Raw genomic sequence first — 24,469 nt, forward strand, 5'->3', positions numbered from 1 at the left:
ACCATCCTATGTTGTGAGAATTATAGTTTATGATGTTTATCAAACTATTCTTTGTACAGAAATTTAAAAATGTTTATTTCTATTTTGCATGAGTTGTTAATTCATCACAAAACTTTGTAAATACTCATTTTTTAAATAACTGTGATTGATGTATGTCTGCATCTCCTCCACATCCCACCCTTCAGCCAAAGTCTTGTAAAGTGCCGGAGGCCCCTCACCCTTCAGTAGGAACTAATGGATAAGTTTTACTTGCATTCATTTCGTTCAAGAAAATATTTTAAATAATTTGGCTTGGAGTCAACTCTTCTATTACAGAAAAATTGATTTTAATTCAAAATTTTAGAATTGAGAGGATTCTTAGACATCTATAGCCTAAATGAAATATCCTTAGTTTAAATTTTATACTTTGAAAATTTCAGTTCCAATAACATAAGAAACCAAAACTGACTTAGTTCATTCAGCAAATAATTACCTACTTTGTCTCAATCTGTAGCTAAATATCTTTCATTTTGTTCTTCAGTATCTCAACCTATTTTTGCTTTTGACTGATGAGATCCAGGGAAGACTGAAAATACATGTTAAAATTCTTAATTTTTTCCTGGAATTTTCTCATAAACCAAGCCTATCTATAAAACCCAAAACCAAGCCAACATCTATAAAAAAGTTGGAAGGCCTTCAGATTGCAACATATATTGGGATCATGTCCCTGTAGACTATGTGCAATGTTCTCTGGTTAGAATGTTTCTATTTTATCTTTGTCTCATCCTTGGTTTTCCTACTTAAAGGGAGAACAGAGTGAACTCACTTAAGTGTCATGTAAAGAAACCAGCAAACCAAGCCCTGAAGTCACTGAGTATTTCTCTTTGATTAATCCCAAAGAAGCCTTGAACCATTTGAAGATCTTTCTTCCAACTCAGTCTAATTACTAACCCAGGGAGTCTACACAATCCACTTATTGACTCTGGATATGAGAAACAAAATGAAAGCTAACAGCAAACTGCAGCCACAGAGCCATAACTCTTCCACTGCTGCAGCCCAGTTTCACATCCTCACCAGGGGTCTGTCTACTGGAAAGAGAAGTTAGAGGTCCACTCAATCTTTCATGCCCTGAGTTAGGAAGTCTGTACATCAAAGCCATAGTCAAACTTTGAAATTCAAGAGATACAAGAGGATTAGAGCATAGATATTTTATTTTGTGATTTTTCTGTTAGCTGTGCCAACAACTTAAATTTTAAACTAAGAGAATTTTTTAAATGCCTACTTACATGTTTGCTTCCTGTATTTCCCTCAGCTTCAACATATATAACCGAGGTCAGCTGTAAATTCTAAAGTCCATGCACAGGCATTTTTAAGGTATATTCAATACAAGAATTACTGTTTTCTAGAACTCAAATGCATTCTCTAGAAATATTTTACCATCTCTCCAGTTACTTCCCTCATTGTTTTTCTTTTTGAAAAATTAAGGGATGTGGCATAAACCAGAGCTGTAATTACTCATGTGTTTTTCAGTGATGACAAGGTAAAATCTTGATCTAATTCATTACTCATTTCTCTGCCAACTATCCTGTTATACTTCCCTTTCTTGTTTCAGGAACCAGGTGAGACTGGACAGAGAAATGTAGTTGTTTAAAAATAGAAATCATTTATTATCTTCATTTATTACTTTTTTGTCTTTAGTTTTTCCTTTTTAATTAAAAAAATTAATCATTACAAAATATAGGTGAAACTCCCCCGTATAACTTACCCTGATCCCATTTGCCTCCCATAATTTGGCCAGAGGTAAATTATTACTCTGAATATGGTGTTTCTCTTTCCATGCATGTTTTTCACTTTTATATTTGTAAGTGTCCAATATTCATATGGACTATTACGTCACATACTTTAAAATGTCATGTTGATGGTATCATATTGTACGTATGATTCTGCAGCTTACTTTTTGTTACCTAACATCGTTTTTGAGATTTGTCCATCTTGGTGTATCTCTAGAAAATTTAGCATCCATTTTACAACTATACAAACAATATAATTTGTTTTTTTTGTTGTTGTTGTTATATAGGTTGTTTTCAATCACTCACTTTTGCAAATAATGCTGCAATAAATGTTTTGGGACATGTTTCCTTAGGTTGGAAGTCCTGGATAGTAGAGTACGCACATCTTCAACTGTTTGTGATATTGTGAAAATGTTTTCTAACTTGATGTCAATTATCTATCAGTTGTGTGTGATAGTTCTTGTTTCTCCATATTCTTTTTCCAACACTTGCTTGTATCAGTCTTTTTATTTATTTTTAATTATTTTATTTAATTTTTTTTTTTTGGCTGTGTTGGGTCTTCATTGCTGCACGTGGGCTTTCTCTAGGTGCGGTGAGTGGGGGCTACTCATCACTGTGGTGCGTGGGCTTCTCATTGTGGTGACTTCTTTTGTTGCAGAGTGCAGGCTCTAGGCCTGTGCGCTTCAGTAGTTGTGGCACGTGGGCTCAGTAGTTGTGGCGCATGGGCTTAGTTGCTCTGCAGCATGTGGAATCTTCCCAGACCAAGGCTCGAACCTGTGTCCCCTGCATTGGCAGGTGGATTCTTAACCACTGTGCCACCAGGGAAGTCCAGTCTTTTTAATTTTTGTCATTCTGAAGCCTGTGAAATTTTGTCTCTTAATTTCCTGTTCAAGAAAATGATTGAATATCTTTTCATATGTTTATCTGTCATTCAGCTTCCCTTTTCTTAAAATCATTTGTTTGATACCCTTGCCTGTTTCATGGATTCTTTTTCCATATTTTCCTGCTAATTTCTAACGTAAACTTTGCCATATATCACTTCCCCATTGTCATTTTTTATTGTGTCCTGTGCCTTTCATCCGGATACATTTTTCTTCTTGCTGAAACATATAATTTAATAGTTATTTAAGTTAGAGTATGGGTGTTAAATTCTCCTAGGCTCTGTATACAAAAAAAATTTCTTTATTCTTGATGTAGTTTAGCTGGGTATAGAATTCTGGGTAGTCTGATTTCCCCTTAGCACTTTGAGGATATTGCTCCATTGTCTTCCTGCACCAATTATTGCAGAAGAGAAAGCTTCTGTCAGTCTAATAGTTATTCCTTTGTGGATACTATGCTTTTTGTCCATTAGTATCTTCTAAACTTCTAATTTATTTTTATTTATGCTTGATCATCTGCAGTTTCACCATCACGTATCTAGGTATGGTCTTAGTTTTTTTTTTTTTTTGCGTTATGCGGGCCTCTCACTCTTGTGGCCTCTCCCGTTGCTGAGCACAGGCTCCGGACGCGCAGGCTCAGCGGCCATGGCTCACGGGCCTAGCCGCTCCGCGGCATGTGGGATCTTCCCGGACCGGGACACGAACCCGTGTCCCCTGCATCGGCAGGCAGACTCTCAACCACTGCGCCACCAGGGAAGCCCTGGTCTTAGTTGTGAATTATCGTCTAGGTACTTGGAATGCTTTGTCAATCTGTGGATTCATGTCATTCTTCAAGTCTTGGAAATTCCCATAATGATTTCTTCAAATATAATGCCAATCATCCCCTCCATATGTTTCTTAATCTCTTAATCTCATTAGTTAGAATCTCTCCACCTCCATACCTGTGGTAGTATTGTCTCACTGTGCTAAATCATGGGACAATGACACAGTATCATCTTTCAATTTACTGACTTCATTTAATTTTTATTAGTACAGAATTTATCCCATCTATTGAAGTTTTTCAATTAATTAACATTAAATTTGATTAATTAAATTAATTTTACCTAGTTTAACCAATTAAATTAAATGATTGTATTTTTTATTTTTAAAATTTATACTTATTCTATATGTTTCTGTCTTATTTTTGCCAATTTTTGTTTCATTATTCCTTAATTCTTTTTTTTTTTAAATTTTATTTATTTATTTATTTATGGCTGTGTTGCGTCTTCGTTTCTGTGCCAGGGCTTTCTCTTGTTGCGGCTAGTGGGGGCCACTCCTCATTGCGGTGCGCATGCCTCTCACTATCGCGGCCTCTCTTGTTGTGGAGCACAGGCTCCAGACGCGCAGGCTCAGTAATTGTGGCTCACGGGGCTAGTTGCTCCGCGGCATGTGGGATCTTCCCAGACCAGGGCTTGAACCCGTGTCCCCTGCATTGGCAGGCAGATTCTCAACCACTGCACCACCAGGGAAGCCCAATTCTTTTTTAATAGGTGTCATTCTTTCATTTATCACTTTGTATATCATAACATACTGTAAATTTTTGTTACATTGCTACATAAAATATAAAATATTATAATAATTTTGATGCCTATCTTTTTTAGCATAGATTTCTTTGTGTGTTCTAAAATATAAGCCCTAGGCCAAATTTTGTTTTCTCATTGCCCTATTTCTTGTTTTTTCCTCACTGCTTTGAGGCAGTTTAGCATCCTTTCAGCTCACCAGAATCTGCAGTCTAGAACCAGGACATATAACATTATTTTGGAGTTCTTCATGTTGTGGATGGTATAGTGGTTTTCACAGATTCATTCTCTGAGTCAGAGGGTAACTAAGCTTGGTCCTTGATAGTAAGAATGTGTGTCCCTTGCCTGTATCCTTAGGCCTCCATATGTGCTTTTTTTTCACAAGCAGGAAGAATCTTTACTCCAAGGAAAGAGTCTGGCTCTGGGCCATGTCTAGTGTACAGCAACTCAAGCCTTCCTCCTCTACAGGGGCCCAGATTCAGTACTGTCTCCTTTCAGACCCAGAGCACAGGGGCCCCATGACTTCAGCCTACTTCCCTACTTTGAGTTTCTGATTAATGGAGACACCTATCTTATTTTTGAGCCTGGAAATATACTTCTGTTTTTCTTTTCACTTTTTGGTGGGAGCACAGAGTGTATGACAAAGCGGGACTTTACTGCATTATTTTTACTAAAAATCCTACCATGAAGTTCCCATGTTTTCTTTTAATAAAAAACTTTAAAATGACATTTAATATCATTATTATTTCCTCATTAGGCGTTCCATATAATAAAAACTGATGTTCAAATGGAAGAATATTTTCTGTTCCTTCATTACCTTTGAACCATTCATAGAGATCATAAATAGGAAGATTTTTAAGGTTCTGGATGTGACTCTCTTAGAAGATGAAAAAACAAAAGCAAATGTGGAGCAAATACTGTTTCAAGAAAGCAGAGGTAGCCTTGTACTTACTAGTATCTGCTAAGTGCTAAGAGGTGCTTCTTTCTGAGATTGTTCTGTTTTGAGGAACTAAAACTAAAAAAGCTGTTGAGTCAGTAATCAGTATCCTTTGCTTTCAATGTGACCAACCTAAGAACGTGTGTCTTCTGACATAGCCCTCTTGAGGGAGATGAACATGGGATTAGTCCCTCACTTCTGATGGCAGGAGTAGGGAAAAGGGACCACTCCAGGTCCCAGGCCAGAGCTCTTGTAATAGGTATTGATGATAATTTGAGACCTGACCTGATGGTTCAGCTATATCCAAGCAGGCCACTGAGGTGAGCTGGCTGCAGCAGCCACCCATGGTCCAGGAGGATGGTTACCATTACACCCACTAACTTAGTTTGAGTCTCCATCAATTCTTTAGTAGGAGAGCAAAATTTGCCACCCCAAAATGTATCTCTTTGGCATGAGGAGTAACTTAGGCTGAGTATTTTTAAGAAAAAGAAGACTCAGGAAGAACCCTTAATCTTCCCCATAACTGCCTAAAAGAATTTAGATAGAGGGCCTGTTCCTGGAATAGAGCTATCACCAGAGGTATTTGCACAGAAAATGGGCTGGAAGTGGCAGGGGAAACTCAGCAGGGCCTGGAGATCAGAGTCCACTCTGTGTCCCATTGTCTCTGTGTGGCCCAGCAAACATTTGTTCACCAAATGTTTACTTTTCCATCTCCAGGTCACTTGCCTTCCTCCCCTTTGTAGTCCCAAACCACCACCCCGACATCCTCTTTTGTCTTTAGCTGAAGATGGTCTTTAAGGTGAAGGTTTTGGCCAGTTTGATGCGTTATCAGTTTTCCTGGGTCTCTCCCATGTATACATGTTATTACATTTTAGTTTTGATTTTCTCTTACTAATCTGTCTCACATCAATTTAATTCTTAGGCCAGCCAGAAGAACCTAGAAGGGTAGAGGAAAATTCTTCCTCTATGATACTTTCCTGGAATATTTAAATAGCTTTCTGAATTATTCTTCCTGCCTCCAATCTCATCTTAATTTTTCTTATTTACTTCGGTTCAAAACTTTTAAGGCTGCAGCCTACTTGATACTCTCACTTTTGTCGGAGTCTCTGACTTATACCTGTCACCTTCACCTCACTGACTTTTCCCCTCCTGATCTCTTTTGGTTCTCTTTTGCTCCCAACCCGTTGAGTAATTTTCTATTTAATGCCATCGGTATTAATTATATTTATTAATCTTATACCAGGTGCTACATACTTTGTTAAGGAGTTTATTTTAAAATGTTTTATTACAAAAAATTGATATTATTTAATAGCACCCTCTACCAAATCAGTAATCTATAGCCCACAAACCAAATCTGGCCTGCCACATGTTTTTGTATGATTTATGAGCTAAGAATGGTATTTACAGTTTAAAATGGTTGATAAATACTGACAGAAGAATACTATTTCATGACATATGAAAATTATATGAAATTCAAATTCTGGTGTCTTTAAAGTTTCCTAAGAACACAGCCGTGCTTATCTGTTTACATATCACCTATGGCTGCTTTTCTGCGGAAATAGTGGAGTTGAATGATTGCAACATAGATTATATGGTCCACAAAGCATAAAATATTTATTACCTAGGCCTTTACAGAAAAAGTTTGCTAACCTCTGGAATAGATATTAAATTAGAAAACTAAGAGAATGTAATAATCTGCCAACGTCTACATTATGGTTTCCAGTTTTCTTTGGCTCTAAAGTTCACGCTTTGATCCACTATTCAAAATATCTGTGTGATAATTTGTCCATTCCAATGCAGGATTCAGGATCCTGTGGCTTGTAGTTCTGTTACAAGAAGGAGATTTCCCCAATCAAATCGTGTTATGTCATTTCTTTGCATAAGATGTGTCCTCATTCCTCAGCACTTAGAGGTTAAGGTCTAAACTCTTTTGTAAAGTATTCAAGGCTCCTCCCACATTTTCTAGCCACCTTTCCCTTTCTTTTCTGGAATCACAGGTTCTTGCCACCTTCACTCTTGAAGTTCACAGGTGTGCCATGCTATGCACATATGCCCCCATTCTTTTTACCTATGATTCCCTTTAACTCTGATTGTGACATCTTCCACTCTTTATTCATTTGGCAAGTTTCCAATAATTTTTAAAGAATTGTTTCTTCTTCCCAGTGCTCCCTAAGAAGGCTGGGCAGTCTCTTACATAATTCTTTTACAGCACTTATATACTTGTCTTTTCCACTACTATATACAATCTCTGAGTGTGGGTATTTTATTTTTATTTCTCTGCCACCTAGGACATGGCGTAAAGAATGTAGGTAATATATAAAATAAAAACTCATGCATTATTTTTATTATCATGGATGAATTTGTATGGAATATTATATTTGTAGAGTGTCCCCTTGTGTGTTCTGCCATGCTTACAGTCACTATCTCTAGGACTTTGCAAACACAGGAGACAGTAGTGTGTAAATAGCATTTCCCAAATTTCTAAGCAATTGTTTTCATGTATTATTTTATCTATTGAGAAACTACTCCTTCTCTCTAATGTGCACATTATATACTGAAGGTTCTCAATCAATTAAATATTAATCAGAAGTCAGAGCCTAAGGGTTATGAACTTTTGAACTGGCCAAATGACTTGTTTGTGCTGTATTTATTCTTTGCCATGTTCCTCAGCTTTCTCTGAGAGCGCCAGACTCAGAACAACTGTAGAGAAATATCAAAGGACTGCCCCAGGGCCAATTGCTTTGTCATTGCTTATTTCATGAAGACAAAGATCTAACACAGAATAAATGACTGTAACAAATGTACCCTTTTAGCCTCAATGTGTCAACTCTGGGAGCAGATCCTACAAATGTTTCCTAAACTTCCAAGAAAAGCTTCCCCTTAGAAAAATAAAGATGGCAAAAATACATCATTAACTGAGAAATAATGCTAATTTTAGAGCTCAAAAGTAATCTTAGTCATCATGTATTTTAATACTCTCTTTTTTAAAGAAGGAAGCTGAAACCCATCACCTCGTGCCTAATGTCACAGAAATATTTGTGCATTAACCCTCAGTTTTTATATTCCCAACCTATTATTGCTTTAAAAATCTGGGATGGTGTAATTGAGTATTTAAAAATAGAGTAGAGGGTGAGAGACAATAAACCATCATTAATCAATTTTTACTCTTTAGATATCAATGCAAATTTCCTCTTCTGCTTAAGATGTAGAAAACTGCAAGCCAATGCTATCCTCCTGTTAGGGGAAACACTGACTAAAACCGCCCGCCCTGGCCAGGCACCATAGTAGCCGCTTGCATGAGTTATCTTAAACCGGAAGTCCTAGTAAGGAATGTGGAACTAACAAGCTACCACGAAGGGAAGAATTAAGGGAAGGTCAAAAGGAGGGAGGGGATGCCAGTCCATATGTCCTACCAACCTCCCAGAATCCTCCTCACTGGAATCCATCTCGGCTGAGCGATGCCAGGAAGGACCGTGAATCATCACCATAAAACCCGAGACTGCGAGCTACGTGGCAGAGCAGTTCTCCTGGGTTCCCTTACCCTTCTACTCTCCACCCAGGTGCCCCTTCCCAATCACGTCTCTTGCTTTGTCAGTACATGAGTTTCCTCGGACAATTCATTTCCTAGTGTTAGACAAGAGCCCACTCTCAGGCCCTGGAAGGGGTCCCCCTTCCTGCAGCATCCCAACATCCAACAGTGAGAAGAAGAAGTCAAATAATCCATGAGACACAATTTTTCTTGTGTCTATCAGAGAAATAAGATTGCAAGGCAACCAAATGAACTAAATTCTAAAGACAAGCCCCTCTGAGGAGAAAAGGGACACATTAACTGTTTTACCTTTAGTAGGGCATGGCAGAAAGAAGGGGCACCATTAAAGCAGGAAAGAAGAAAGCAACTAAAATTTCCCTGATCCAGAAAGGTGGAGTGTGTTCTAAATAACAGTTTAGACTGCTCTGTCCAAGAAGGTAGTTGCCAGCCACGTGTGGCTATTTAAATTAAACTTAGAATGAATCAAAATTAAATAAAATTAAAAATGAGGGGCTACTGTACTGGATAATGCAGATATAGAACATTTCCATCATCCAAAAGTTCTGTCCAAAAGTATAGGACAGAGCTGGTTTAAAATGAGTGGGGCTCCCAGGCACAAGTGGAGCCCACTTCTCTCTAGCCCTTTACATGGGCCTCCATCAGGGGCTCAGGAGAAATACTGATGGCAAGAGAGCCACCCTCCTACCCTCCAGGGCACCGGGATGCAAGTGATAATTAGCACCATTAAGACATCAAGGAGAAAACTTAATTCCCTGGACTTTTTTAAAACACAAAGCAAAACGCTTAATGCCTTGGCAAGAGGTAGAAGTTCTTTCCCTCTCAGTTCTCTGGCAAAGATCTTCCTCCTTCTGGGGGACAGGTAGAAATAAAAGATGTATATTCCTGAGTCAAGGGCAGAAACAGCCTTGGACCCATGATCTTCACGCACTGATAGAAGGTAGAGTTCTGCTACTATGGGGAAGAGGCAGGAGACTCTCCAACCCAAGACCATCTACAGGTTTAAGGTAGACTTTGTCTGTGAGTGTATAGCAAGGGGTAGGAATGCTGAGAATGCCCCACTTAGCATCACAACATCTGCCTAAGCCTGAGGCTGAACGAGGAGAACCAAGATCCTCCCCCATCCCCCCAAAAGTTAGCACTAGTAAAAAGTCCATTGGTAAGGGAGAGGCAAAATCATGGATCCCTTCTGTGGTGCACGTGTTCAGGACTTGCTGAACATTGAGGGTAGAACTGGAACACTGAGAAACACCTTCTGTCACTGCTGGCAACCTACCATTGACCAGAAGAATTTGAAGTCTGTGATGAACTGTAGGTTAATAGTACTTTAAACTGAGCTCAACTATTGACTAGAGTGACCCAACTCCTCACATGAACAGCCTAGCAATATGGAAGATTTAAGTTAAATTCAACAATATACTTAATTGCATTAAATATAAATGATCTAAGCTTGTACTATTTAAATTGGTAGCCACTAGCCACATATGGCTATTGAACGCTTAAAATAAGGCTAGTGCCACTGAGACACTGAATTTTAAATTTTATTTATTTTCATTACATTTAAGAGTAAAAAATGTGTAAATTTTTATATCCTGATTATATACTTGAGAAATAAAACATTGTCTGCCTTATCAGTAAACAAAGGATGTCACAGTCATCAGCGATTGCAGCCACTCCCCATGGTGAGCCCTGAGGAAACTCAGGATGTGAAAACAGAGGATACAGGCCCCAGATAGCTGAAGTGCGTATCAAAGGAATGATTTCAGTGAGCCCAGACCCTTGCATCTTCCCACACATAGAAAAACGTTAAATTCCTTAACTAGTTTTCTTTTATTAACAATAATCTTTTGTTCCTACTACCTGCCTTTTGTTGCAAAACTCCTGTATATCCTAGCTCCCCCCTCACCTCCTTGGAGCAGTTTTCTCAGGGTTACTTGAGACACTGCCTCCCGGGCTTGAAGTCCTCAGTAAGTCCACCGAAGAAAACATAACACTCAACTTTTAGGTTGTGCATATTTTTTTTAGTCGACATACTGAAACAATAATATTTTGAATGTAATGGGTTAAGTAAACTATGTTATTAAAATTAATTTCACCTTTTCAGAAAGTTTCTTAATGTGTCTAGCAGAAAATTTAATATTACATATGTGGTTAACATTCTATTTTTATTGGCTAGTTCTAGTCTAAACACTCCAATTAAAAGGCAGAGATTTTCAGATTGGGGAAAAAAACAAGATCCAACTCTATGCTGTTTACAAGAAACCCATTTACATATAAAGATATAAGTAGGTTAAAATTAAAAAGATGAAACAGGTATACCATGAAAATACTTAACAAAAGAAAACTAAAATGTCTATATTAATATCAGCCAAGATAGACCTCAACACAAGGCATATTATTTGGTATAAAGGGTGACATTGTATATAGATAAAAAGGTGAGCTCATCAAAAAGACATGGTAAACCTAAAAGTATTGTATTTGCACCTAACAACGTAACAACAGAACTTCGAACTAAAGCATAAGCTAAAAGAAGTGAAAGGAGAAATAGACAAATCCATTCCCTCTGTCAGTCATTGTTAGAACAAACTGACAGCAAATCATTAGGGTAGAGAAGACTTGAACAACCAACCTGACCTAATTGACATTTATTGAAACTTCACCCACCAAGTGCTCACAGAAAGCACAAGAGAGGCCATATTTGGGGCCATAAGGCAAATCTCAACAACTTTCTGGGCATTGAAATTGCACAGAGCACGTTCTCTGATCTGATCACAACGACAGTTACCTAGAAATCAACAAGGAGATCTCTGCAAAATCGTCAAAGTTTTGGACATTCAACAACACAATTCCTAGCCCACATATCAAAGGAGAAATCACAAAAGAAAACTGAAAACATGTTGAGTAGAACTTACTGCACATGCTAAAATATCAACAAGATATTCCAGAAACCTTTCACCATCTACTTACTTAACACATTTCTTTGTGAACCACTAACTCAAGGGCCGACGCCTCCAGCTTTGATCCAGAGTGGCTGAATGCCTGCTAATGAGTGTTGGGTCCGCAACAGTCACTAGTTTTATTTTGCTCTGTGTCTTAGCCTTTTTTTCCTGGTTCCGTTACTTGCTCAGCTAAATTGAATTAATATTTACTGATCACCATTTAAGCATAAGGGTCATGCTAGGTCATGCTTATGAAATTATGAAGATAAGTAAGGCAGAGCTTCTGATTCCAAGTGTTATGTTATAGGCATTATACACCTAGACCTGCTGCCTGGTTCTATTAGCTCCTAATTCGCCATTTCTGGAGCTTGTTTAAGACAGCATTTTACCAGGCAAGTCCTTCCTTTAATTCAGCTCGGTCCTAGATTTGTTCATTATATGTATAAACCTTGAAGGTCTTGAGTCTGTGCCATTCCTAGTTTTTAGAACTCAGTATGGATCCTGGAACTCTGCCAAGGGAAACTTTAATTAATTTTTGACAGACATGTTAAAAATATGTCCTCTAGCTTGATTCTGAGTTCTTGCTTCTTGGTGTTTCTCTTTCCTTTTATCCCAACAGAAAATAGCACTATGTCCTTTTCCTTAATGTGGCCAGAAAGATCACGTATAGATGGCAATTAAAAGATTTCCGCAGTGGTTGAGAGTCCGCCTGCCGATGCAGGGGACACGGGTTCGTGCCCCGGTCCGGGAAGATCCCACATGTCGCGGAGCGGCTGGGCCCGTGAGCCAAGGCTGCTGAGCCTGCGCGTCCGGAGCCTGTGCTCAGCAACGGGAGAGGCCACAACAACAACAACAAAAGATTGCAACCACTGGAACAAAGAGCAAAAAGAACTTTGCTGAGACATTGCATTGCTCTAGTGATAAACTCTACCATCTTATAGATAACAGTTTTTCTTCCATACATCAACATATATAGTAGAGCCGAATTTTACTTTGAGATTATGTATTAAAGGCAGAGAGAAAAATGAAAATCATATGTAGTTAAAACCACTCCTAAAAAATTTCTAATATCAGCATGACCTCTTAAGACACGTGCTGCTAACGGTTAAAATGTTACCGACTTTTTTTTTCTTGGCATTATTCTTGGGCAGTGGAAGCCTAGGCTAGTTTGAGGGTGAGGTGAGGAATAGCAACTGGTAAATAACGATATCTTTTACTCTCAACTAAAAATATGTAATTTTGATTTTTTTTTGCGGTACGCGGGCCTCTCACTGTTGTGGCCTCTCCCATTGTGGAGCACAGGCTCCGGACCGTTGCGCAGGCTCAGTGGCCATGGCTCACGGGCCTAGCCGCTCCGCGGCATGTGAGATCTTCCCGGACCGGGGCACGAACCCGTGTCCCCTGCATCGGCAGGCGGACTTTCAACCACTGCGCCACCAGGGAAGCCCGTAATTTTGATTTTGAGCCAGCTAAATATTAGCATAAATTCATTGCCTCAAAAAGCAATTTGCTTAATATGAGAATATGTGTTCTAGAAAAAAAACTTAGTTATAATCATACTATTAAATTATATAGCAAATTACATCGTCCAATCATGAATCTAAAATTGTCATTCAATCTCAAAATAGGTTGACTTTTTTTGGTTTAAACACATTTTGATTAACAAAAGGTTACAGTAAAACGTGATCCAGCTTCAGCAAGGGACTGTATTCTTAAGGTAAAGCAGAACTTTGAATCTTGTCACTCGATTTCAAGGCAATTGATCTTGCCATTCTGGGCTCTGTTTTCATGAGAACCCCCAGGGGAATACACCCAACAAAGAGACACAGAGAACAATATTGCACACGATGCTTACTTGTTAACACAGTGATTGATCGTGATGGCTTGGTAACCACATTTCCATTTACCACTACCAGAGTGATGACATAATACAGGCCGTGATAACTGGCCTGAAAGATAACGGGAGGAGGCAAAGTACTGTTGAATTCCTCAAATTCGAAGAAGTAATTTTTTGATTCACCAGTTATCTTCACCACATACACGGATGATGGACTCATGACATCTGAAGCTTCTAAAGAGACAGCGATGCTATTATCATCTCGGACAGTTACATGGAATGTTGTAGCATTCTGTTTAAGGAAAGAGAGAAAAAGGAAATGAGGTCAAATTTCAGATTATTTGGCAATAAAATTATACTGACATAATTTCCCCAAAACTTGTGTGTGATAAGCATTGCTTTGTGAAATAGAGTTGCATAGGTATTTTAGCGTAGGAGGAAAAGCAGAACGAGGGAGATTAACCCTACTGTGGCAATTGATCTTCTCAGGATTTTTTACTTTTAGCGTCCTTGATTGAAAAGCTGCTTCCGGTTCATGGGTTGTGCCATGTAATAAACACAAAATAAACACCATGGAAATGCATAATTATAAATGAATGAAAATCATCTTGGCACTCGCCTTCCAGAGAAGTCCTATGGAAGGACTTCGTTTCACCTATGTTGCAGAAGCTGTATGGTTTGAAGAAGCACTATTTTACTTTGGAGGGAGTAGTCCTGCCATAGTCCTAGGAAAATTCTAGAAGAATGTTTCAAGGGAGTGATTTCCTCTCTGATGTCTCACCTGTCAGTTCTGGAAACTAAAATAGTCAGGGCTGAGAAACCTGTGATAATCCTCATTAAAGGTTAGCCAGTCCTTAATATGAGAAACTAAGATGCTCTTTGAGGAAAGGACCAGGCTCAGGAACCGTGGGCGTTGATGGAAAAATCAGCAGTTAGTGGACTGAAAACTTTGCTCCGAGTCTCCAGATAAAGGCTCATGAACAGTATTTGAAAAGTCATTTGTGTAGTTGGTTTGAATATTCCTTCCTGATTTTTTCCCACACGCCACAGGCAGAATCCACCCTCTTCTGTTCTCTGGCCTTGACACGACTCATAGACTTTCTAACACTTGCCGTTCTGTTTTTAATTTACCTTCTGGGAATGTAGTGTCCAGGACAAGTTATTTCATTGTTCTGAGCCTCAGGTTTCTTTTCTACAAAAGTGGGACAGGAAAATTGCTGAAACTTGTCAAGGACTTACAAGGATCCAGGTACCAAGCTAGGCAGGCTATAAACACGATCATCTCATGTGATATTCAGAGTTATCTCACGAGGTAGATATTATTATTTCCATCTCAGTTTGTCACTGTGCAAACTGAGAGCCAGAAAGATTAAGTCACTTGCTCCAGGTCACACATGTAGGTTGGACTTTTAACCACCGTACACAAGTACCAAGACTGAGCTCCACTGTTGTTCTACATGTCTTTGCCTTGTCCTCTTGACTTATTTTCCTAACAGCGAGTCTGACAGACAGGATATAGCTGATAACTGTTTGTTAAATGAATGAAAGGATTGCCGATTGCATTAATTATATGTGATCATTCTCCTCTTAGGATTAATCTACTTATTGATTTTGGTACCTCACATATTGTCAGCAACCAAATCAGGTGTGCAACGCATCAGTCCTTTAAAAGTTACTGTATAGACCTAAAAACATACTGACTTTTTTTTCTTCTTATTTCATTTTGTAAGAAGTCTGGTTTTTAAAGGTCCTAGGACCTATAAAGACTATTTGGCCATTAAGAGAAGTTTAATTCTATGTTAACATTTAGTAGACGTAATTGTGTTCACGCTATTCCTATCACACTAGACTGTAAGTCCTCTAGGCAGAGACTGCATCTTATTTCTAGCTGTGTCTCCAGCTCCAGGACCAATGCCTGGCATATGCCAGGTGGTTTGTGATCTGGGCAGGCCTGGGAAGATTTATGTAACCCGGGATTGTCAGTACAGATTGACTCTTTAAATGTCCTTTATCCACATTTGTCTCTCATCCTCAGATACATGGGCAGATTTCTAAAACAGAGTTCTGTACTTTGGGGACCAAACATAAAATGTGACCCATTCTCCATTGCCAGCGATCAGGTGGAACGTAAGCCTAAACCAAGTGTTGAGTATCCAATAGCACTGAAATCTGGTTTCTATTCATTATTGATTATAGAAGTTGATTCACTAACTCAGAAAAGAATACGTTTACAGGCATCAGAGACACAATTACTAAGAATTTTTTGCTCTATGTTTTAACAGCCAATAAACTGGAAGTGTTTATGATAATGAAAAGAGGGAAAAATAAACTCAATTTCGTAAAGTGTTTAAGAAATCTATGTCTCATGTGTCATGATGCCGTGTAGACAGTTAAAGCCTCCAGGAAAAGGAACTGATCTTCCAAATGCGAACAACAGCTTTGGGGATGATTGTATCAGCCATCGAAATAAGCATTGGCCCATGTGTTCCCAGGTTGCCAAAAATAAATCAGGGTGGGCTAATCAGATTCAGTCAGTGGCACTAATGAGGATAAGGCAGCAGGCTAAGTGCAGTCTAGGCGGCGAGCCTTAAAGAAATGTCATCTATGTTATTTTTTTCTTCTCTGTCCCCTTCACTTCAGCTTTTCCTAGAATCTACATTCAGGAGAAAATTCTGAATGTATGTTGCAGGCATGTCATCCCTGCTGAGAAGCAGAGCAAAAAGGAAGTATTAAAAGTAATCAAAATGGATCTGGTAAACTTAGGTAAGGCCAATGCTGATTTATTTGGTGGATAGAAAACTGTTTAAAACTTTTTCTTTTTCTTTTTCTGAGACTGGTAAAGGTATTGCTCAACTCTGCAGTCAAAATATTTTCACTGAAATGTCCTTTGCATAACGAAGTTTAATATAGAAATTTCTCTGGTCCAACACCCTCATTTCACGCTTGAGAGGACAATGGTGCAAATGTCACACAGCTAATTGATGTCAGAATAAGGTCTAGGATCCACACGTTCTGATGCCCCTTGGTATTTCTTTTTCCTGAACTAGCGGTAAGTTGCTTGAGACAGAAGAAGGGGCCTAGGGGTTTGGCTTCAGCAAGGAAGCGGGAGCCCAGGAGCCTGTCACCTGTTCTAAAGCCAGTCCTGGGACAGAAAAGCTATTGGAGACAGAGTGGACAGCATTAAAGAGGAGAAAAATGCAGGATGAGTCCCTGGGATGTGGGTCAAGGAAGAGAAGTAGCCACAGATACACACTGAATAAATCCCAATTTATAGCTTAAATTGTTTAAGTCGGACTTCCAAAATTTGCAGCCAAAGGTCCTGGTTGATACAAGAAAATTGTTCAGTGTTATAGACATGTAGAGAAGATAGCAATTCATTCTGCTTCTGCAGATGGATATGAGGGAAGGTTTCAGGGTAGAAGGGATGCTTGAAAGGTACTCAGGAGTTTCCCAGGGAAACAAAAGTGAGAAAAGTCATCTGGAGAAGTAGGAAGAGACTCCAGGTTGCTCTGGAGTGGGTAGACAGTGCTAGGATGCTCAGAGGAGAGAGAGCAAATAGCCCAGTGCAAGTTATGCCTTATTAAGGAATCTGGATATTTTTAGGCCAAAAGAAATCATGCACTGTTTGAATGCAGGAAAGTGGCATGATTAGACAGATCACAGTTTAGAAAGGCCAATATAGTTAGAAGGATGGGCCTAGTGTAGTTAGGAACAGGCTGACTGAGCCCATCTAAGGTCAGCAGACAGTAAGGATGTTGTAACAGTTCACATAAGACCTGACCAGAGTTCAAACAAGAGCTGGCTGCACCAGATCTGCCCGTGTGACCTGCCGGTGTGACATGCTTCTAGAACATTATCAGTGCTTCAGCTGGCAAACCAATCAATGATTAGTATTATTAGACAGGGCATGTTAGAGGGAACACTTAGGAAATTCTGCTGTGCTAAGTTTACCACATAAGAAGTGATGGGATGCTCAATTCTTTTAGATAGTAGTATTAATGGTGTCTCGTGCTTACATAGCACTTAATGGCCATAATTCTCTGCAGACGTTATGTAATTCATCCACTTAGCCTCCTGTCCAGCTCCTGGGAAACCTTTTCCAGCAAGACAGTCTGTCCTTTCAGTTCCTTCAGGAAGATTAAAGTCCCAGAGCAGCCCTGATACTTTCTTTCTTTCAGAAACTGTCAGAGCAGAATTTGGATGTGGATTTCAAAGACTAAGGATGGCCTCCCCCAATCTCCCATTATTTATTCTATCATTCTTCAGAAAATTTTGAGCAACCAGCGTGTATCAGGAATGGTGCAGGACACTGGGGATATATTCTATTTGGGAGTAAAGAGAAAGACAGGCTTTGTGTGACTCTGTCCTTCCTAGAATTGTGTCTGACCCATAATCACAGCAATGATAATGATTTCAATGATGACAATATTATAAAAAAGAACATCAACTTCCATCATGCTTATTGCATGGTGCCAGAAACTGCTCTGAAGCTCGTACAGCAGGTTCTTGAAAGCTGCTTGCCGAGTGAATGTGCTTACCAGCTGCTGTGTGCTGCCAGACGTCTTTATGTGGGTCTTACATGTACCTTTGCAGGTGGCGTATGTCAGTTCTCTCTTAGTGCCTGAGTCCACATTCACGGCAACACTGCCTTTCATGTTTTACGTGCTCAGATACATCCATTTCTGTCTTTACGATTTCATGAGACAGAGCCCTCATCTCTTTTGCCTCTTACTTGGTAAAGGGGTCCAAAACTCAAATGTCTGGCAGGTAATATAAATGTGTGAAACAGTCAAGTTTAAGAGGATTGAATGATGGATTAGTTAGCAAATGGGAGGGTACAGGCATTGTCTAAAAGCATCATTAAAATCTGGCCAAAGAAAACACATTTGTTTGTCTCTAGGCAAACATAAAATAAAGGGTATACTGGATTTTGGGACTGTGGATAAAGATGTACCTTCTAAGATAATGTAATATCAGGGAAGTCAATGGAATATGGTTTCAAGAAGAAAGTGGGGGTCCGTGGTGTCACATGTTGGTAAGAAATGAAGGGCAAGGATTGAAGAAAAGTCATTAGACTTGGTCATCAAAAAGTTAATAGTAACATCTTTAAGAGCACGTCCTTTACTAGTATAAAATTATGAGAGCACAAGGCAACTTTTAAGGAGTTAAAGAGTAACACAAGCTACATACCCATAGAGTGGTTAAAATGAAAAAGACAACAAATACAAAGTATTGACAACAATTTAGAGCAAGTGGCATTTCATTCACTGCTGGTGGTAGTGTAAATTAGCTTAAGCATTTTGGAAAACTGGCAATATCTACTGAAGCTGAATATTTACATAACACATGACCCAGCAATTCTAGTTCTAGATATAGGCTCAGCAGAAATGAATGTGTATGTGCTCCAAAAAACATGTCGAAGAATGTTCACATTAGCTTTGTTCTGGGGTCATAATAGATTCATGGGCATTGATTATATTGTAAATAGTTTAGTTACAAACAAATAAAAGGTGCCACACCAAAAAAAAAAACCAAAAAACAAAAAAAACACATTTGCAGGCCAGTCTCAGCCCGTAGGTTACTGGGTTACAGCCCTTGAATTTGTTGCATTTGCCATTTCCTTGATTAAATAGATTATCTTTGCACCTTCAGCTTTCAATCTTACTCTGCTCTGCACAACCAGAGTGCAGAATGATAAGTTAATTTTTACCCATTAAGCATTAATTTAAAATAAATACTAATAATATTTCCTTAGCAAGTTGCCGTGTGTGTGCATAAGTGTGTGTAAAATAGCATTTTATTATATATATTAATGCAGTAATTATTTCCCGACTGTCAAAATGGACCTGGGGTAGAAGCTCTGTGGAGCTCTTAATTTTGGAGATCAAAGAAAACAAGCTTGAGGAAAGAATTCAACCTGGCATTTTTAAAGTGGAAGGAAACTTAGGCTGAGGAGATATGCCAAGATTTTATGTGATAGGTAGGATAATAACAATAGCCACATATCACGTTTTATATTTTATAGAATGTTTTAAAATACATTTTTTCATTTCATCCTCAGAACCTCCCATTAAGTTATTATCTCACTTCACAGATGAAAACACTGAGGCACAAAGGTAGCCCAGATGCTACCTTTCATACCTGTCCTTAATTGGTGGTGAACTCTCTCAGCACAAACTATGATTTATTTCTCTAATTATGCTTGAGAGATGCTCAAAAAGTGTGATATCATGAAAAAAAGCAGTTTCGGAGATAAAAAGAAATTTTGGAGGTAGGCCAACGTGGGTTCAAATCTCACTTGAGTGATACTTTCTCATTTTAATTCTTTGAGCCTCCTTTGCTTCAGGTAAATTATGGAAAAGCTAAAACCTATTATGACCAGGTTTTGGGGGGAGGGAAGTGAGATTATATGTGTACATTACCCAGTTGAGTACGTGATATTTAGTAGAGCCTCCAAAAACAATAGCTAATTATTGCTACAGTATTTATGACCTATTTTTCTCCTTGATTCTCTTTGGGACATGTACATTTTAGAAGATGTATCATTTTAGGACACTAACACCATGGTTCATAAATGGTTCCATAACCACTCTGACTTTCAGTCTACTTATTCAATAATCAATATTACCCTTTTTTGTGGCCTCATGAAAGAGTTTCTTTTTCTATTATTACACCTGTGTGAGACAGCCTGAGCTAACCTGCTTGACTGAAGGTTACCATGGGAACAGTTTCCGGGACCTACTATGGTGACGAGTTTAGAGACCTGTGAAGCTGCCTGGTTGATGATAGACTCGGGAGGAGGTGGGTCCACCATCCAGAAAGCCATCACATACATCTGTTCTTGACAGTCCAATGATTAGGCAAGTTCTGAAAATGCGTGACATTCTTCTGGCTTAATATGTTATGAAAAATAGGGGTCTCTGACAGGTCAATTCTGTGAAACAAGTGTTATTTTCAATAACAAGGTGTTACTTCAACATGCAATACTGACAAACATTATTTTGCCTGAATTTTTAAATTCTCTACCCTGCTTCTTTATCCCTAACAGTATTGATAGTTTTTAAGTGGTTTTACCTCGGAAAGGCTTGTAAAAATGTGGCTGTCCCACTTATAGAAAGATAATGTGAAAGATAAAGGCGCTAATCAGTTATTTTAGAATTGATGAGTTCAGTTGAATTTCCCCACAGGCATGAAGTGTCTCTCCAACTGTGATACCAGTTAATTAAATCCTGAGGATAGTTAACAAAGAGTGCCTTCTGCTTAGAAACACATAGTTCACAGCCTATTGAGGTGCGATCCTTGTGACCTTTTGTAAGCACTGCCCTTTAACTCCCCTCCTCGTTGAGTTAGCATTGTCAACAACAGAACTTTCAGATCTTTAAAGTAAATTGTTTCCTGTTTCCTGTTTCCTGTATCCTCCACCATCACTGGGATTTTATGATTTTCCTGGAGGACTGATCCCTCCATGCCGGATAAATTAAAGCCCAGAAGTCAAGGGAGATGAAGTGCTGTACTTTACACACATGCTTTGCTCAATGTGTACTTTCATGTAGTTGTAAAAAAATTGGTGGCACAGTGGTTAAGAATCCACCTGGCAATGCAGGGGCACGGGTTCGAGCCCTGGTCCGGGAAGATCCCACATGCCACAGAGCAAATAAGCCCGTGTGCCACAACTACTGAAGCCCACGTGCCACAACTACTGAAGCCCGTGTGCCTAGAGCCCATGCTCTGCAACAAGAGAAGCCACCGCAATGAGAATCCCGCGAACCACAAGGAAGAGCAGCCCCTGCTCACCGCAACTAGAGAAAACCCGCGCTCAGCAACGAAGACTCAACGCAGCCAAAAATAAATAAATAAATAAATTTTAAAAAACTTTTTTAAAAATTGAGTGCCTGCTGTATGCTTGGTGCTGAAGATATAGATGGTGAAGAAAAGAAATTTGGTCCTGGTTCCAGTGGTGCTTGGAGTCTACAACAGAAGAGAAGAAATATACCATTTTAAATAATTACAAGTGAAAGAGGCATTGTACAGAAGTGAATGATGATAAAAGAGGACCTAGCAACAGGATCTAACCTAGAGTAAGAGTCTATACAGGTAAGTACAGGCTACAGTAAGAGATGGCCTGCTGAAGATTTAGAGAAAAAATATGATGTGTGAAGAACAGTGTATATGAAGATTTGGGGGCTGGAGAAAGCACAATGTCTTTGAGAAACCAGAATAACATCAGAATGGTCAATAGTGGAAACTAGATCATAGGATACTTTCTAAGTCCTTCTAAAAAAGTTGAGGCTTATTGCTCAAGGCAATGGGAAGCCACTTACAGCTTATTAAGCAGAGGAGTGAAACAGATTTGCATTCTGCCATAGAAGCAAAACATTTGTTATGTTAACTGCTGGCTCCCAAATTCCTATTAGGGGAACTTTTAATGAAAAAATACTTGATGACGAACCACTTGGGATAAAAGGACACACTCTAAAGGTATGAGCAGAGGAATCTAGGCAAATGAACAAAAACAAACAAAAAAAGACAGTCAAACTAGTATTCAAGTTACAAAGAAAAGAATGGCCTTATTCCAGAAAGTAAGGGAGAGAGATAAGAGAGGAGGGGCTGGGAAAAAAAAACGGAGAGAGCTTCCCTGGTGGCGCAGTGGATGAGAGTCTGCCTGCCGATTCAGGGGACCTGGGTTCATCCACCGGTCCGGGAAGATCCCACATGCAGCGGAGCAGCTGGGCCTGTGAGCCATGGCCGCTGAGCCTGCACGTCCGGAGCCTGTGCTCCGCAACGGGAGAGGCCACAACAGTGAGAGGCCCGCGTACTGCAAAAAAAAAAAAAAACCAAAAAAAAACATGGAGAGAAGAGCCAGCATGATGGTGTGATACTGGGATACAGGAGGGGCAATCAGCTAACAGAAATATCCAGATGATGAGGAGGTCAAAGAGCATTTTAAAACTGGGAAAGCCTAATGTTTCACTTGAAGTTAGCATTTTGAATACTAAACATCTCTCCATCTCCCCAAACCCCAATCTTTACTAATGTTTGTGACATTCACACGTGTTTTGTGTGAGTAGCTCATTAGTGTGACTTGATGAAGGGGCTGAGTTTCACATCCATGTGTTAGGACACAGAAATGGTCATCATAGAAGTTGGTGGATGCCTGAGGGAAGAGGAAATTGTGAGAATGAAAACCTCCTCCAAACTGACAAAAATCCCAAGGGGATTTGAACACTGGAAATGGGAAAGGATTTAAAGCCAATTTCATTTAGGTCTCAGGGTGGGTAGGAGGGTCCTTCTGGTTACAGTACAGAGAGCTGGTTGGTAAGGACAGGCAGATGTAGGGTGTGATGGTAGTATTCTAGGAGAGAAATGATGGCAGCTAGGAACAGCATGATGTCAGGAGAAATGCAGAACTTTTGTTCTACAAAAGTAGAGCAAAAATAGAAATGCAGAACTTAGTGACTTGAAATCTGATTGGTTGTAGGTTGCTTGTGGGGTTGATTTTACACACAAACTCACACATTACCATTATCATATATGAAAACGACTGCAGGCAAGCAGAGATTAGCAGGATGGGAAGAAGGTGATGTGTATAATTAGTTCAGTTCAGTTTGATACACAACGAGTACAAGATGCATGTGGGATATCCAAGTGCAAATGCCAAGTGGCTGATGAGCTATATGCATCCAGAATTCAGAAGAGAGGTCTGGATCTAATACTTGGAAGAGATCGCAGGAGAGATGGTAGCTGAAGCCCTGGGAATCGAGGAGATACGGCAGCGTGGTAACACAACTACTACTATGAACAGTGCTTACCTTTATTAAGAATCTACTTTGTGTTAAGAACTTTTTAGGCATTACTTTGCTTAATCCTTTTAACAACCCTCTAAGATAGGTATTATTATTTGCATTTTCCCAATTTGTAATTGAGCCTCAGAAAGCTTCAGTAATATGGCCTAAGGTCACATGCTTTTATGTGGTGGGCATGAGAGTTAAATCCATGTTTCTCTGATTTCAAAGTCTGTCCAACAACCATGACACTCCACTTCAAGTTTGTGCCACAGACTGTCTTTTACTTCATTCCTCTGCAACCATGTGGCATGAACATCACTTCAAGATCACTCATCTTTATTACATGGCATGGGCGGTTACAGGACATTCGGGTGTAGTGGAAAGAATAGTGACTTAAATAGAGCTCAATGTGAATACCAGTTCCATTACATATGGACTACCCCATAGAGACCTCAGGGAACCTTAGTATCCTTGTCTAGAAAATGGGAAAAGAATGCCTATCTTACAATGTTGTTGTGATTAAAATGAAAAAAATGGAATTAAGATACTTGCCATATTTTATGTCTTGCACATACTAAGTGCTTAATTTTGATGGTTTAAAAAATGGCAATTACACTTAATGAATCTGGCTAGGGAAGCTCTTGTTAGCTGCATTGCAAAGCTTTCTGAATATCATTAGAAACTGAGTAGATAATAAATGAAATTTAAGTTTTCACTTGTGTAAGAACCCTCAACATCATAATAAAACTCTAAAATTATAATCATGCAATTTTTCAACGTGTATTTTTCAGGAACAGTGGTAGCTCAGATTTGCTGTTACTTGAACTAGTTATAGATATAATTCAATTAGAAATATTATTTTTTCTTGTCATAGCAAAATAGCTTCTAAACAAGCCTAACTCTCTCTTATTTCTCCTTTCTTCAAAATACTGAATTATTAAGAGTAAGAGAATTACAAAATTACAGTCTTGAAAAAACAATAGGATTATGAAGAGTAAGGAGCATATAATTTAGGGTAAAAATTTGTCTTATTAGATTGTTGAACAAAGGCAAGTTATATAGCCTCTCTGAGACAGTTTTCTCATCTGTAAAATGGGGTTACTACTTCCTTTATACTTTTGTGATGGCCATATTGGATAATGTTTGTAAAGTACCTGGCACAGCTGGGTGCATTCTGAATGCCCAATAAACAGCACAGTTCTGGTCATGTGAATGTTC

General features: G+C 39.0%; 1 protein-coding gene across 2 annotated transcripts in view; it reads right to left on the reverse strand.

Annotated features, from left to right (window-relative positions):
- Positions 1–24,469, reverse strand: part of PTPRO (protein tyrosine phosphatase receptor type O) — a 128,076-nt gene that overhangs the window by 96,680 nt on the left and 6,927 nt on the right. For both annotated transcript variants that reach the window (XM_027129519.1, XM_027129518.1), the window contains exon 2: positions 13,485–13,758. In XM_027129519.1, the coding sequence (XP_026985320.1) occupies positions 13,485–13,686 (202 nt within the window). In that variant the 5' untranslated portion in view covers positions 13,687–13,758. The remainder of the gene's footprint in view (positions 1–13,484; positions 13,759–24,469) is intronic.

This window comes from Aethalodelphis obliquidens, unplaced genomic scaffold (assembly GCF_003676395.1).
Source record: "Aethalodelphis obliquidens isolate GAN/ISIS:26980383/991018 unplaced genomic scaffold, ASM367639v1 scaffold36, whole genome shotgun sequence".
Taxonomy (NCBI): domain Eukaryota; kingdom Metazoa; phylum Chordata; class Mammalia; order Artiodactyla; family Delphinidae; genus Aethalodelphis; species Aethalodelphis obliquidens.